The 16,218-nt window shown below is 38.4% G+C and overlaps 2 protein-coding genes across 10 annotated transcripts in view; one reads left to right on the forward strand and one right to left on the reverse strand.

Moving 5' to 3' along the window:
- The window catches only part of NCOA3 (nuclear receptor coactivator 3), a 50,910-nt gene extending 47,663 nt beyond the window's left edge, over window positions 1–3,247 (forward strand). For all 6 annotated transcript variants that reach the window (XM_088175126.1, XM_088175128.1, XM_014876080.2 and 3 more), the window contains one exon: window positions 90–3,247. In XM_088175126.1, the coding sequence (XP_088031252.1) occupies window positions 90–101 (12 nt within the window). In that variant the 3' untranslated portion in view covers window positions 102–3,247. The remainder of the gene's footprint in view (window positions 1–89) is intronic.
- Window positions 2,913–16,218, reverse strand: part of SULF2 (sulfatase 2) — an 86,440-nt gene continuing 73,134 nt past the window's right edge. For all 4 annotated transcript variants that reach the window (XM_088175131.1, XM_088175129.1, XM_088175130.1 and 1 more), the window contains 10 exons: window positions 14,719–14,962; window positions 12,797–12,893; window positions 11,020–11,114; window positions 8,956–9,015; window positions 8,382–8,551; window positions 7,761–7,903; window positions 7,414–7,537; window positions 6,884–6,914; window positions 6,518–6,574; window positions 2,913–5,533 (listed from right to left, as the gene is read on the reverse strand). In XM_088175131.1, coding sequence (XP_088031257.1) covers window positions 5,503–5,533; window positions 6,518–6,574; window positions 6,884–6,914; window positions 7,414–7,537; window positions 7,761–7,903; window positions 8,382–8,551; window positions 8,956–9,015; window positions 11,020–11,114; window positions 12,797–12,893; window positions 14,719–14,962 — 1,052 coding nt within the window. In that variant the 3' untranslated portion in view covers window positions 2,913–5,502. The remainder of the gene's footprint in view (window positions 5,534–6,517; window positions 6,575–6,883; window positions 6,915–7,413; window positions 7,538–7,760; window positions 7,904–8,381; window positions 8,552–8,955; window positions 9,016–11,019; window positions 11,115–12,796; window positions 12,894–14,718; window positions 14,963–16,218) is intronic.

The following is a 16,218-nucleotide window of genomic DNA, read 5'->3' on the forward strand; positions in this document are numbered from 1 at the left end:
GTCAGTAGTTGTTTCTTGCAAATGCTCTACACAAACCATTTGTTTCAGCAAAGATGTCTTCTCTGATCAAAGTGTCTTTTCTTTAACAGAAATACTGCTGACATCTAGAACCACATCTTCAGACAAGAATGGCTGAATGCACTAGTGTTAGAAAGAAAAATGACCCATTCTTCATGGCAAGTCATACTGGGCTTACAGGAACCAGTGATAAATTTCCTCATCCAGAGGAAAACAAACCAAAAAAAAAAAAAAACAAAAAAAAAAACCCTACCCAACAAAAATACATGTTAGTACAAGCAGCCTGTGTATTACTGTATGATGTGGGGCACAAAAAAAAAAAGGTCATTAATATTTTTTGGCACTCTTCCTCTAGGAATGTGAATTTGATAATGCCAATTTAATAGATGTGATGGGTTACACATGATCTGTTTACTGTAGCTGTCCAAAGCCCTTCAGCCCAGGCAGACAAAAGTGCCACACAAGAAGCAACAGTGGTAAGAATTTCCTGATTTCTCTAATAACAGTATCTGACAGAGAATGTAATTCTTAGCCTTGACTCTTTTTATTTGAATTCCTGAATATAAATGCTGCTTTTAGTCTCTTACCCCAAGAGTCAGGGATTTCCCAAGTGCAAAATCAATTGGCACATGCTAAGTCCAAAATCGTGTCTGTTGAAGCCATGGGTTAAAAAGAGAGGATAAACAATTTAAATTATTTAAACACAATTGTGACTAATATTTACATAATGCTGTGCAGCTGAGTGCACTTTATAGAAGACTATATAATGGATTAATGCAATGTCTTTGATAAGGACTTAATATGAAGGCAGGGTGTACTCATGTTCCTTCTCAAACACAATTTCTTAAGAATTATTTGAAAAGACTGCATAATGTAATGTTTTCTGTGTATGAAAATTAGAGCAATAATCTTTAATATTTTTTTTTAAAATAACTTCAGAAAACTCAAGGCAGGACATTGCAGTCAGAATCAGAATTTTGCAGTCTTTTTTTTGTGAATAAATTCTGTAAATATGATCTTTAAAATAATGTATTATATATATGACTTTTGTAGGTCACTAACTCGTTTTTGCAGAGTTTGTGAAGCTAAATATTTAACAAAATTCATTTCTGGAAACAGAGTGTAGTTGAGGTCCAAATGGAATTTTTTTTTATTAAATTTAAGGGCTTTGAAGCTGGGTGACTTTCGCCCACATATTTCTCTTCTTTGTTCTTCAACACTTCATTTATTTTTACATCTTTAACATAGAGCTTTTTATTAAAAAAAAAAAAAAAAAAGACTGGTTGGTTCAATACTTTCTCCACCTGTGAGCACTTTTGTCATATTTCCTTTTACCCAAGGCAATTTGACACGAAGGCTCTGCATTTTAAAATCTTAAAACTTGTCAGGACAGATGTGTCTGTCTGGAATTGGTTGCCTTTTCAATTGATGAATCTGGATTGAGTCTTTTTTTGGTCAATTTTAAGGAACTCTTAAATGTTCTTTGAAAATGTTTTGTCTGTTACAAAATATTTGTTGTTACGTAAAATCCAGAAATTTTTTAAGGATAAATTTTTAAGGATATTAAGCCACACTTTAACCAAATGTCTGCACCTCATTGGATTATTCTCATAGTAAGGAATGTATTTTCTGGGCAGATTTCTGTCAAAGCAGTATTTAAATCTGGTTACATATTATTATTTGCTGATAGGATGGGTTTTTATTTCCTCTTCCATTCTGGGTGCTTGAAATGAAGATTCCCTTTGCACTTTTTGCAGTTCCAAGGAATTAAACCTGGGTCATAAGGGTGGGACCCAGAAATGTTTAAGATGTGTGGTGCTTCTGTTCTGTTGTTCATTGTGTAATGAAAAACTGATTTCTCCCAAGTGAGTAAAAGAAACCAAAAAGAAATCTAATCTGTGTTCCTTTCTGCTTATTCTTGGTACTGTTAGCAAGAGTGGGTTTTATTGTTCAGAATATTCAGTGATCTTCCATTTTAATAGATGTAATATTCTCCAAAAATCATCCCTAGCACAGCTGTGTTTCAGAGAGAGTCAACTGATGTATTTCCTGCAACTCTGTCTCTTCCACTAGTGCTCAGTATATAGATTATCACAGCATTTATTTGACATTTCCAGTCCAATTCGTGTGTTTATAATGCAAAACTTCTAAGAGCCTAAGGAACTTCCATTTTTTTCATTTCTTGGAACATTATCTATTTGTTAAGTGCTGCTTACTGAGGGTAAAAGGCAATAATCCCTTGCTTTCTATATCAAATCAGAGCAGAAAAATAGAAATATTCTGTAGTTGTTCATTATACTGGATGGAAACTACAAACACTGGTTGCTTCCATTGGGTGAGCTCTTAGATTTTATATACTGCTATATACATCTTTCAGTACCTTTTTTTTTTTTTTTTTTAATTAGTAATTCTATTTATACATCTATGTATAACTGGTACCTACCTGCCTGACATTATAAAGGTTCATCCTTTTCTCATCTATTTAGAATGTTGGAGCTTTCCAATACCTACTTGTTTTCCTGAATGAAAAGATTTTTAGTTTAAATTTGATGAAGGGGCAGGGGACATTTTTAAAATTCATTGATGCCACATCCAGTTTGGAATCTGTTGACATTTAATTACCACCATCAGTTTTGCTCTGGTCCTATAGCAGTAGATTTTTCTGAATGTTTTTTAAATAAAACCCATGTAAGATTATTCAGCAGTAAGAGATGAAATTAGCTAGTACAGCAACCTCTGATCACTGTTGTTCTGCAATGTCTCTTTTAATTTTTGGATCACAGAAACCATGTGTTTATTAAATTCATGTGTAATATATTTTTTTTTCCTGGCCTGAAGTACAGCTTCTGAAGGGAGAAATTCACACCACGTTTCTGTCACGAGACAAAACTTCCTTGAATGTTGCACCAGTTAGCACACCTTTTATTACAGAATTTATGTGCAGACAACCAGATGACAGAATGATACAGCAAGTGTGAAACCATGGAATTCTGAGAGCAATATTTAAAAAAATTCTCAGGAGAAGGCATACGGTATTGAAAATTGCATCTAAGTTTAGTTTACATTTACATTACATTTTAAGTATTGCTTGAAATATCTGTACCTTTATTTTGTAAAACAGAGAAATCATGGGGACTGATTTATAAAAGGGTTGGTTGTAAGGTGTTGCTGCCCTTCTGGTTTGAATGTTAATAATAATGTAAATAAAGGTTTCTATTTAAAATCAGAACTTGGTGACACTGTGTGAGCAAATACTTTAAGGCTGATTATCCAGTAAAGGACAGAGAAAATTCCCTGCTATCACTGATGAAAAGTGTGTATAAAGAATGATTTACATTTTCTCCTAGTTGGCTCTAAAAGCTGAAGGAACAGCAACTGCCACCTTTCACTTATGAAACACACATTTAGCACTGACACCAGCTAGAAATTCTCTTTTTCAATTTAAATAGCAAGCTCTGGAAGAGCTGAAGAGGTGGAATCTTTCCCCAAACTTGGCAACAAAATACTTTTATTCCATATCAGCTGCTTCTTGTGTCACATACAAGTGTCACAGCTCAGTATTTTCTCAAAAGGGACAAGGTAATTTCTCAGCCAGGTGCAGTAGCACTGGCCCTGCAGGATTGTAACAGTCACAGACAGGGGCTGAACACACAAGGGTGTGCAAATTTTTAAAAAATTTAACCTTGTATTCTTTCTTCATGCACCCTGGGAATGGCAGATAGGTAAAACTTCTCTCTGGAAAGCAGCAAAAATGTGAGGGTTTTGAGGAACTGAATTATTTTTTTACTTACTTTTATGGATCCAGGATCATCTAGTAGATTTTTCTGATAATCCATGCAATTTTGAACATGTTATAATGAAAATACATGGCTAGATTAAGACAGACATTCAGATTTTACTTCCATAATTACAAAAAGCTTGCAAAAAAGTTTTGGGTTGTATATTTGACTTACCACACGTGATACAAATAAGTCCAATCTTATTTAGGATATACAAAGAATCCACTTCTGCTTTTTGAGTGGGAATTTTTTTTTTTTTTCTCATTCCTAAATTCAAGTCCATTTTTTGACTGGGGGTTGTGGTACATGCCTGGATATAATTCCACTCGATTTTCCTAACTGCAAAACCAGGATGTGTTTTCAAAATAATTTCCACGTTGTATTTTTACGCTGCATTTCTAAAAGGACAAGTTAAGTTTGCATTTTGAAAAAAAAAAAATCCCTCTTTGTTAGGAGTGAAGGCCACAGTTGGTTGAATCTGTCCCATGAGTGCCCTCAGGCTTTTGCCTTTAAACACAAGTAGCAAAGTAACATGAAACAAATGATAAATAGAAATCTCACCACTAGTGCCTGTAATAATGTTCTTATTAAACTACTCAAATAATTCTGTACATTGTGCTTCCTTAGTAAAATTATAGGTATTTTTTCCCCCCCCGTGAAAGTCTTTGAACAGTAACTGTCATTCAGAACATTTACTTTTTTGCAGACTAAAGTATAACTAGATTATTGATTACAAGTATTGAACTCTCAGACCTGATGTTTTTAAAAACAAGTGTAAAAGCTACACTGCTAAGCAAACTCTGCTTTCTCAAAGGAACTGTTCTGGTTTTGAACATACAGTATAATATTACCAAATAAAAAAAAAACCTTCATAGAAATCTGATTTTGTTAAAATTTAAGATGTACATTTACTGAAATTTTTCAGTACCTTTAAAAATTAATAAATTCTGACTTAGCATTTTGAGAAATGGTGTGTGGGTGTTACACTCTTTTATTAACTAATTTCTTCACAACCTGAATGAATTTATTTTCAAACAGTACACTGATCAATATTTACACAAAACCCCTCCAAAAATCTGGCATCCTGTTAGTCAAAATTTTCTCTTAATCTTCATAGAGGTGACAATATGATGAACAAGTAGACATGGAACTAAAATGTATCCTCAGAGGAAAATGAAGAAATTCCATGGTGCTGAGAACACTTGGTGTTGCTGACTTCAGTTCCTGAATATTCTCAAAGTTCTTTTCAACCATTACCTCTACCCCAGTGCTAAGCAAAAGCATCCTCGTTTTCTAAATCTTCCTTTAGAATTGTACTTGGCTTTGAAGTTTTTTTCATGGTAACTAAAGCAGGTGAACTGCAGTGGCAGTCCTCTTTGGGATGTGGCTGGGTTTCCTCCTCTCTCAATTCCTGAATCAGCTTCAGTTGTGTCTTCTTGAAGTAATGCCTTTTGAAGCAGGTGAGGTATAATCCAAAGCAAAAAAAGCAGGTACAACAGTGGATTTCAGAGACCTGTATTTCTGGCAGCATTTCCCATTATTTCACTGCTTCTATTCAACTCACTCAGAAGTGCAAACATTCTATCTATTTCAGCCTCAAAGTTTATCCAGTCCTGCAGGTGAATGTTACAATTCTTGTAGTCTCTAAATGGATTCAAGTCCTGGCCCGTTTTTATCCTCATGGAGGTGCAGCAGCTGGGGGAGCTTAGCCCTCCCAGCCTTCCCACAGTTGTCCTCTTTAAAATAAAAAAAAAATGCAGTTTAGTGCAGAACATTCTAATCAAAAGTAGTAAGAAAGGTATTTTTAATGGTTCCATGCAGTAAAAAGCAATGGAAACACCAATAAAAGCATAGAGGTTTATGACAGAAACAATCCAACAGTGTTTGAAACTTCAATCTGTACAAAGCAATATTCATTTTGGTTCTAAAGCCACTCTTAGATCTCTTCAATGAGAAATAAAACCACTGCATTATATGAGCAACTCCTCTCAGGCAAGATGACCAGGGACTTGTACCTGTGTTTTCCACTGCACAGTTTGAGAGCATTTGATGATTTTAATGAAGTCTCTGCCTTCTTTTTAAGGGGAGATTAAGAGACAGTAACAGGCAATGGTAATTTTTAAATATACTTAAATTTGTACCACACCTTTGAGCTCTGGCAGTTTGAGAACTGCCAGATGGTCATCAAGATTTAAAGAGCAGCTCAACAAGAAAAAAGCAGTTTTAGACATAAATCTGTCTTGTAGTCTACTTTCTGTTTTAAACTCATTTTTCTGCTCACAGCATGAGGCTGTAGTTGAATAAAGAGCAAGAAAATAAATGATGCTGTCTCACTACTCGTGATAAATTACAGTCAGTTTTGTTCTTTCTGGATTGTGTGAAAAACCACTAGGTAGCTGCTTACTAATTCAAATTTAGACAAAACCAATGTACTGGTCTTTAATTTTTACTGGCAATTGACCATAATTGGTTTCTTAACTGAGCATCTACCTTTACTTGTTTGAAATTGCCTTGACCTTAATGGTCCAAGATTCCCAAAACACATGGACCAAGAAGTTTTGTGCAGCAATAGTTGTCAGGAATGATGGTGGTATCATATTTCTTGCATAATTTAGAGGACTTTCCTCCTAAGCATTCTGTGAGGATAGATGATGATGTTAAAAAAGGTGATGCATGCAAAAAAGAGAAGGGAAAAGCTAAGTAAAAGTGAGTAAACTCACAGTGACTTGGCAGATGAGGGTCTCTTCACATCTGGCCATTTTCGACGCTGGAACTGCCTAATTTTCAAGCAGCAAAAGGAGAAAAAGAGTTAACCATCACCAAGAAAACAACCAGCAGCACAATCTGAAAGATCAGGAAGAAGAATTCAGACAGAATTTTGACTACTAAGATCAGAACACAGTGTAACATTGAAACAAAGAGCTCCAATGTTTCAAAGCAAGTGGAATGGAAAGATTTTTTTTTAAATGCCCCTTTCAGGCCAGGCCTTTCCATCTCCTTCCCAATCCCACACTTGGCTCTTTCAGCACAAAGGTAATACTTGTAGTACTTAAGAATAATAATGTAAGGGTTTTTTTTAAATGTACCTGTACTGCTCATAGCTTCCATCTTTAAGTCCTAGGTGAAGAAAAATTAACAATGTTACTAACAATTGCCTGTATGAAGTAAATCACAAGTTAAAAAATAAGGACTCAAGAATTTAACAAATTTCCTGATGCCTTGAGCAACCTAGAATGCCCTCACATCTGATCCTGCACAGAGCAAAAGTTTGAAGCAGAACTCCAGAAGCCCCTTCCAACTTGGACTGACCTGTGAGCTTCACACTTTCTATTGGGGTATTCTCTCCCTCTTTCACCAATATTCTTCCTTCCCTGTCTTCTGCATCTCAGCAATATTTATCACTATGCTAAGGGTCATTCTTCATCTTAAAAACATGACATAACACAAACTGAACAGGTTTGTATTGAAAAATCTGAGAATGCAGCCATCACCCTCAGCAGGACATTACTAGCCTAAGTAACTCCTAAAATGTTTTTGGCTGATTCAACTTCAATAAAGGCAAGAGTCCTTTGGGGTTCTCTGGGGAGTTTGCCAGTGCAAGGGAAGAGGCACTTACCGAGATCCATGTTCCTAGTTCTTGGATTGCATTGCTTGTAGCCTCTGCAACTTCTGAGTTCCATGAGCTGGACGTGCAGCTGATTAAGAACATCTCTGTCGAGTGTATTCACTGCATTAATGAGCTGCAATAAACAGGGAGTTCGTGTTAGTAACTATTGCTGTGTAATTTGGTAACTTTTGATATACAGGTAGGTTATTTGTAACAGTAAAGAGCCATGTTATATAGTTTAAATGATACAGGCCTGAACTACATCCTGCAGCAATACTGCATGATTTCAGTTTATTGTTGATAAAAAACAATTATGCATTTCTTGAGCTGTGATCTCAAGGTCTATGATCAGATACCTGATATGGATCGGTATTGAGATCAAAATACTCCAAAAATCCAGTAGCAAATTCACAGAACAGGAAGTTGTGGGTCTCGTTGATTGTCCTCAAACACCAGTACGTGTTGTTGTTGGCACTGGTACAGGCACAGAAAGGGCCCACTGCAAATTAAAGAGTTATAAAGACATAAGCTACATGCTTCTGTCTTTAGCACTGCTAATTACTTTCTGTTTATGGTATTACTTTAAATATTTAGACAGTTACTCTCAGTCCTGAGCTCTAAAGCAGAGAATGCCTTCCAGCATCAGCTCCTTGTTCTGTGCATGCCTAACCCTCATGACGTGATTAATTACAGTAACATCTTGTCTGGTTGTTCTCTGCTTGTGAAACATTCCAGATGGTGACATACCTTGCAGATCAGTGCACAGTATTCAATATCTGTAGTTTATCTGCAGTTGGTTTTACCTCCTTGCCTTTCATGCAAGAATAATTCCAACACTAAACAGATTATTTACTGTAGAGAAGACTGCATGGCTTTGATTACAGAGCTAATAAAACCAGTAACTACCAGCAACCCAACATCCCAGCCCAGTCTAGCCAGAATTTGCCCATCTATTCCTTGCTTTACAGTATTCTTACGTGTCCACAGGGGAGCAGTTTGCCAGTGCTGGTTGTCGTGGGTGAAGCAGGTCAGCCCAGGCATGCTGCACGTGTCATTATTTTTAATTCTCTTAAGCAATTTGCGCAATTTCTTCTTCCGCCTCTGCTCCCGCAGCAGCCACAGCCTGTCCTTCTCCTGCAGGGCTTTCCTGAGCACAGGAAACATTAGGGTCACACCGACTCTGTTAGACCTGAACATCCCCCGAAGCAGCCAATAAAATAATCCCCTCGGAGGGAAAGCCTCGACATTCTTTAATTCAATGGTGTTTCAAACAAATGGAGATGACTCTGCAATTCAATAACACTGGGATAAAAGAGCAGCCAAAGGGGATTGTAGGCCTGAGGTTTACAATGTGCTTTTTTCAAAAGCAGAGACCTTATCTTAAAATTTACAAGCATTTTGATACGGGCTTTGTTGCTTGCCCAGGTGTCTCTGTGTTTATACTTTTTAATACAGGATAAATTGAATATTACTACTATTGCCTAGTGGGTAACTGCTGTGTACAGACCAAGTATTAATATTACATTTTGCACATCCTCTCTCTTCACTTACTTGAAAGGATGGAGACTGGATCCTTTGTGTCTCAGTTTGCTCTTGTGTTTTGAATGGTAACTGAAAAATAAAAACAGCATTGCTGGTGACCAACATCAAGACTGTTGTGATAATTACATTATCAGGCTGGATTTGAAGCAGATTTAATCCAGTGCCACTTCTCCCTTCAGTTTATTCGTGTAGGTGACGAATAAAGGCGACCTCGCTGAGTGGATCAGGCACCTCCCAGCCCGGCTGGTCTCTGCTGCCTCAGCTCCTTTGTCCGCAGTGACACCCGGAGTGCCAACGCTGCATTGCAATGTATATCCTTGTCTAGCTACAATTTACTATTTTTTTAGCTTTAACTGGTTGTTTTCCTACATAAGGCACATAGAATAAATAGATTCGTAATTAAATTACATTTCTGCAACTGAGTATTTGTTCAGATAATGACAAGTTTTTACTGCCCTCCTGTTCTTTTCCTTCTGAATGCAAAAAATTTCAATACCAGCTGTACTTTGTAGGGCTGGGAGGGGGTGTGGGGTGTCCTCCATTATTACTAGCTGGAAGTTCCAGGAAAACTTTACAAGATGGATTAAACTGTCCCAGCAAGAGCAATGTGTGATATATTCAGAAATATGCAGAGTGTAAGCAGACATGCACATTCTCACTGGGTTATTACTGCTTTGCCTCTCCAGACACTCTTACAGAGTTTTGCAGAAATTTCCTTTCTGTGGAATTACTAAAGTTAAAAAAATGAACAACCTCAGTCAATGGCAATATTTTCTTATCGACAAAGTTACTACCTACACAAAACAGCAAACACAAACTCAGTTTAATAAATGTTGTACATCTGAATTCAGTTAGATTAAAATCCCCTTCAAAACAAATCTTTTAAATTCTTAATACTTTTGGGAGCTTTCATAAATTTAATCAGTATAACAAATTAACAAAGTAAGACTATTAAAGAACTATCTTCTTCAGTCAATTTTTAAATCTTGCACAGATGCTGGACATTTCATAAACGAATTCTAAATGCTAAATCAAAGCAATTGCAATGCAAACACTTGACTAGTAATTCATGTTAACTATGTAACTCAGATGATTCATTTCTTTGATTTCAATGGGATTAGTCATCTTAATAATGCTATGCATGAATATAAGTGTACCCTATATCAGTCTGAAAAATAACATTTTTTGTACATTTTCTATAAAACATTCACCAAAAATAATATGTACTGTAAAGATGAAGTTAAGTAAACTCAGTTTATGTAAACTCAGTTAATCAGTTTTGAAAGCTGTGGATTATAAACCAATATAAACTTTCTGTCTATTTACCATCTAGAATGATACATCTTAAGCCATTTTTGACATGGGCTCCCATAACCCAAGAAATTGATGATCTCCATATTTTAGTAGATCTGCTGCTGAAACTGTTGCAGGATCCCCATTGGCCACATCCACAATCCACAACAATTCCAAACATCAGCTCTGCAGAGTGTGTTGCATCTCTGAGGTTTTCAGCATAATGTTCAACAGGGCATTCTGTGCCAGCAGTGACACAAATTTGATCCACACCCTCTCACAGAGGCTACCTGGTAACAGGTGCTTCAGCCACAGCTGAAGCTCAGCTGCCCTGTGGGTTTGACTCCATTCAGGTCCAGCCTTCTCTCTTTTGGTGACACTCACCCCATTCTGCCACTGTGGCTGCAGTACTCAGTGATACCTGGCTCTCAGAAGCCTCACAGCTGGCTCTGCCATCATGAGCAGGAGAAAAGTTCCTGGGTTCCTTTCTGAACAGCTTTTCTCAGGGACAAGTTCTGTTCGGGTTACCTTTTGATTTTTGGAAGATTTTCTGTTGTGCTTATTTGCAGAGCAAGAGCTCGAGTGCCCAGTTAAAGTCCTGACTGGCAGTGAGCCTTGTACTTGTGCAGCAGCAGCAGAAGCTCAATTTGCTCCCAGTGTGTACCCAGGAGTACACAGGCAACCACTGAACCAACCAGATCCTGATCTCTCCTGTGAGGACATAAATCAGTTACAGTTGCACACTACAGATAATTATTTGGAAATGCACAAAAAAAATACCTTAGCTTGTTACAATCACACTGTTCAGGTCGCTTCTTCTTTAGATGACCTCTCACCTCCCTTAAATTTTTTATTTTATTTTGCAAAGTTTCAATCTAAAACAAACAAACAAAAAAAAAGGCACAAGGACAGAGGTTGAAAAAAACACCAGCATGATTTAGTCCTAGTCTAACCTTCTCAAACTCGTTCTACTGTCAACAAGAGCTTCCTCTTCACTACCTTCCACAGCTCTCACCACTAACAGGCATTTTCAAATTATCCAGCCTTCCTGAAGGAAAGGACAGTAGGAGGAATCTGGTTCAGTTTGCCTGCTCTGGTTCTTGACTGTGAAAGTGGGGGGACACTCCTGCATCCACTGGGACTGCACCTCCTGCACCCTGCAGCTCATCTGCAAGGGGACAAAGCTGCTCAAAGGAAAACAAAGTCCTTAAATTTCAGCACGTTCTGACACTGGGAAGGAGATGGGGCAGGAGTGATGTGATTTCCCCTCTTCAGAGGTTCTGGAAAAGCAAAGCAGCAAATTCACTTTGCACAACAGGCCTTAGCAGTGTCTGGGCACATGGGATAAGCAGTTAATAAAGGGGTTTATTTTTACCTAACTGCCTTTTGTTCACTAAATGAAACTCCTGCTTTTGCTCAGTCTGGCTTACACAGCATGGCCCATTCCCACTCTGATACTGCAGCCTCTGCCTCCATCCTCTACACAGGAGAAAAATCAAAGGAATCTAATGGGAGCAGAACAACCATTAGCCAGCAGTGCCCAGAGGTGTGGTAGAAGCTCATGACTGTTGAAGCAGACACAAGACAGAGTGTTCAGGGAAAGTGGACAAAGAATCCAGCCCTGTGACCCTAAATCAGGAACAAAGCTGGACACAAGTGGGTTCTCAGTTCCTCTGACACTCCATATTGGCTACATTTTCTCAAGAAAAAACTTCAGAAAAAATTACAGGACCATGGTAATGTTGAAAGCTCCCTTTTTTAATCTTAGCAGACTAGTAAGTTTTTAAGTCAATCTGTGTGTCAATCTCTACAATAAAAGGGGTCCAAGAAGTTCTTACATAGACCTTTACTGTGAATTTATGTAATTTGTTAAGAGATTACAGGATGTCCATCCTAATGCTTCTCTTTGGTGTTTGTTCCATCCTTACCTGGTCCTTAGACCCTCTTCCATAAACAATACACATTAAAGGTTTGAGCTTATATTATTGAATATTAGTGACAAAAATGTCAGGTAAAGTTTTACTGGCAAATTTCATAGGGCAAATTACCTCCAGGTTCTCCATATACACAGTCCTATGAAAAAATTCAATTCCAAAGTGCAAGGTTAAGAAAAGCAGTAGCAAGTGATAGAAATCAATTCTAGAAGCACCAAAACTAATGAAGCTCACTTTTCCTTGGACTTATATATTTGATACTGAAGGACTGTGTTTTAAGAGGTTGCTCACTGGAGAACAGGGCTACTAAGATGCTAAAAAGACCCAGATTCATTTTTCCCAGAATGGGGACAGCTTTAAGTCTTATTTGTCTCCTAAGGTATATGATATTTCTCAGCTGTGCCTTCAATTGCAGTTCTCTCCTCCACTCAGCATCTTGTCATCAAAAAGCTGCAATAATTTAATTATTTCTGAAATGTCTATTCTGAAATCAGCCAGCAAGTTCCAAAGGTTCCAGGGAGGGACAAAAACACCCAGAGACAGAGAGACACACAGACAGTCAGCATGATCCTATCAGCCCACAGAAAACAAGGCTACAAACACACACTGAAAACATCTCTGACCTCATGGTCAATGTGAAGTTTATGATCCTTCCAAGCTTGCAGTGACCTGTACAGATCTGTGTCACACTGAACTGTATCATTCTCCAGGATATAGCACCTTGGCATGGAAAAACAAACAGGGTTTGTTTATTACAGAGGATAAACACACACACAGAGCAATGCAAACAACAGCTCTTAATAACACAGCTCCAGAACAAATGAGACCACGGATTGGGAATGACATGCAGATTTTTAAAAAATAAAAAAAAAAAGTTCATTCAAGAAAATACAAGTGTGCTCTGAGCCAGGAAAGAAGTCTAGGTTTGAGCTGCCATGGAAATTTTTAAGTAGACAAATTTAATATTTCTGTCAAGCAGAACGTGTTGACTGTTTCATTTCTATATGGAAATTGTGCTACACAGAATTCTTGCTTATTCATTAGACTTTCTGCATAAATAATCATTACTAACTAACAAGCATTGAAAGCATTACTCAGAAGCAATTTCCCAATGCATAATTAAGTGATGCAGGGGTAGGAGCTTCTAGCACTAAAAAATACAGTACTTCCCCATAAAATAAGGAAATAAACTACTTCCTTATAAAATGTCTTGCTACACCATAAAGAAAAGAGAAGAAATGCAAAACAACAAACCAGAGATAAGGAAGCTTTGCTGTTTTCTACAAAGGTGATAAAATCTTTCAAGGGTATCTCCTTCACTTTGAAAGCAAACACCCTCTGACAATATAAAATCTGCATGTTTCACTACCTTCTGGTGAAATACAGTTTTTAAAATTATTTAATAAAGAAGAATGCAAAAATCACCACTTGACAGATTTACCTGGAAAGTTTTTTAGGGGTTGAATACCATGCAGTCATTTCTGAATGCTTGTTTAAATTAAAGTTGAATATTTGCAATACTCCTTTATTTTCTTTCAACCACCTCATGTATGTTGTCCCATGGCCTTTTTTCTGCTAGGGATGGCTCATGAATCATGTACAACCTCCCTGACAGTTCCTCTTACAAATCTGTGATTCACCCACTAAGGCAGCAAAAGTCAATTCAATTTGTTCCAGAAATAAAAAACATACAGTGGAACATTCATGAGAGCTGGGCTAAGAGGGTACAATTCTTTAATGCCTGAATTTCCTCATATTGGTGAGTTTCTAATTCACTTCTGTGAACAGAAGTCAAATGGAAAACCCAGATATCAACAGCAGCTACCTGGTGCCTGCATGTTTACATGAGCTAGTCATTAAACAGTGAATGCATAATAATGAGTGGTGGATTTTCTGATAATTCACAAGTGGAAATGGTGATTAAATGAATTAAAGTATAGCTGAAAGAGACATCATCAGTCCCTAAATTCACCACTGAGGAAATGATTTTTAGCTGTCAGAGTGGACAATTGCCTTCCCTCTCTCTCAGGATGTTTCATTTCCCAATGCTCCTGGTCCATCCAACTTCATTCATAATACACATTTTCCTCTCCTAGCACTGGTTACAGAAAACTCTGTACAAAGCAACCTGTGTCACAAAACCAGCTGATGCTCCAGTCAGGGCCTTTGGTGTCCAGCCAGGCCAGGTTACCCACTGCACACTGATTTCCAGGGGGAAGGCCCCTCCTGCTTTCATGCCTGTTTAACATCCCTGTTGCCAACAGTTTTGCTTTTCCTCACTGGACACGTAGGCACCAATGAGGAGTTCCTGTCCCCACCCAGTGCAGAAGACACAAAAGCACTTCAGGAGCTTCACTGCCCCTCTGCACTGACAAAACTAAAACAAAACTGAAGGCTATTGTACACATGGGAATAAGAATTTTAGTGAAGCTAGACTGGGTATCCAAAAGGGCCACAACATGCTTAGCACACTTCATCCCACTCACTTATGTAAAGCAGTCACTTAAAGAGCAAAAGCTTTTAAAAATCTTCCATGGGCACTTACCTGTGGGTGACTTTGATCAGATTAGGGGCTGTGTATTCTGCAATGCTACCAGTGCCACTATATTCCCCCATGTCTCTATCTTCCTCCTCGTGGAAAGCAGCCCTCTGCACCTTGTGCTGCTTGCTGATGTTCCTTGGTAAGATGGGCTGGTACCCATCCTGTAAAGCCACGTTATAGGCAGCTCCATCCAGCCCAACAGCGACAGAACGGATAGAACGATTCCGGACATAGCTTGGCTTGAATTCTGCACGGAAAAAGTGAAAGACAGGCAGAAAGAGGGTGTTACAATCTGCTCCTCTCTGTGGTTCTTGGAAGGAAAATCCCCCAGCCCATACTGTGCTGTTTGGAATTAGCAGGATGACAGCGTTCCTTGCAGTTTCCTGCTGCTTCCTTAACTTTGGCACGGACAGACAGAGGGGTGGATACCTCAGGGCGTGAGAGGGCACGTACAAGGCACACAGAAAAGAACGACAAAGGGGAAAGAAAATGCTCGAGAGTCCAGCATCAGTGAGAACAAACAGCTCTTCAAATGGATGCTTGCTCTTCCCCCACTATCACCAGATGGCAGCCACACCTTAAATACTAATTGTGACAGTCCTGACAGCCAGGCCAACAGTCACTCTCAGGGATCAGTCCTCTGTGCTTTCCTGCTGTCCACCATGCAATCCTTCCCTGCTAGGATTCCTGCAACACATTCTTGAAGTTGTCCCAGTATTCCCAGTGCTCAGCTTGAGCCTTTTCCCAGTTCTGTGTTCATTCTTCAAGGCTAGATCATTGATTTTTTTTGGAAGGGATTAATAACTGAATCTGCTTTTATCCACATGCAATTCTTTTCTTTGCAATTCTTTTCCTGATGTGCAGCCCAGACAGTCATTTTCTCCATGCAGCACCACCCTCTAGTGCTATGTACTCCCTCAAACTCTGCTTCTCCATTTGCAGCTCAAAAGCAAAACGAAATATTTGTTACGAATTGCCATTGTACTGTGCAGCACGAGATTCTCATTGATCTTTTCCCTATGACTATTTTCCAAAGTTCTCTGTTCCAGCCCAAATCCCCAGAACTCCTCTTCTGTTTGGTTTGGAATGGCACAAAGGGAACCTAGTTATGAAATCTAAATCTATATTTAAACTTTCCTGGTATATGATGGGGTCCATCTCCCACCACATTTCCTGCTCACCAACAGTGACTGCTGAGAGGCACTCATTAGGCACAATCATCTCATTCCTTGAGAAAAAAATACAACCTAAGAACCACAAACTCTCTTGTGCTCCCTGCCCTAGGGCAGCCTGAGGCTTTACTCTGTATTTGAGGCTGGGAGTTACCACAGACATTACTAGAAACAACTGAGTCCCTTGGATCCTTTGGTCACTTTTAATTTAAAGAGACTGAAACACACAGCACACCTCATGAGAGAGGATTTCCCTCTGTAATCTGATAAAGGGAAAATTCAACCAGTGTGCCAAATGAGAAGACCAATCCTTCTTGCAATCTCAAACTCC

Source organism: Sturnus vulgaris, chromosome 17, assembly GCF_052056855.1.
Source record: "Sturnus vulgaris isolate bStuVul1 chromosome 17, bStuVul1.hap1, whole genome shotgun sequence".
NCBI lineage: Eukaryota > Metazoa > Chordata > Aves > Passeriformes > Sturnidae > Sturnus > Sturnus vulgaris.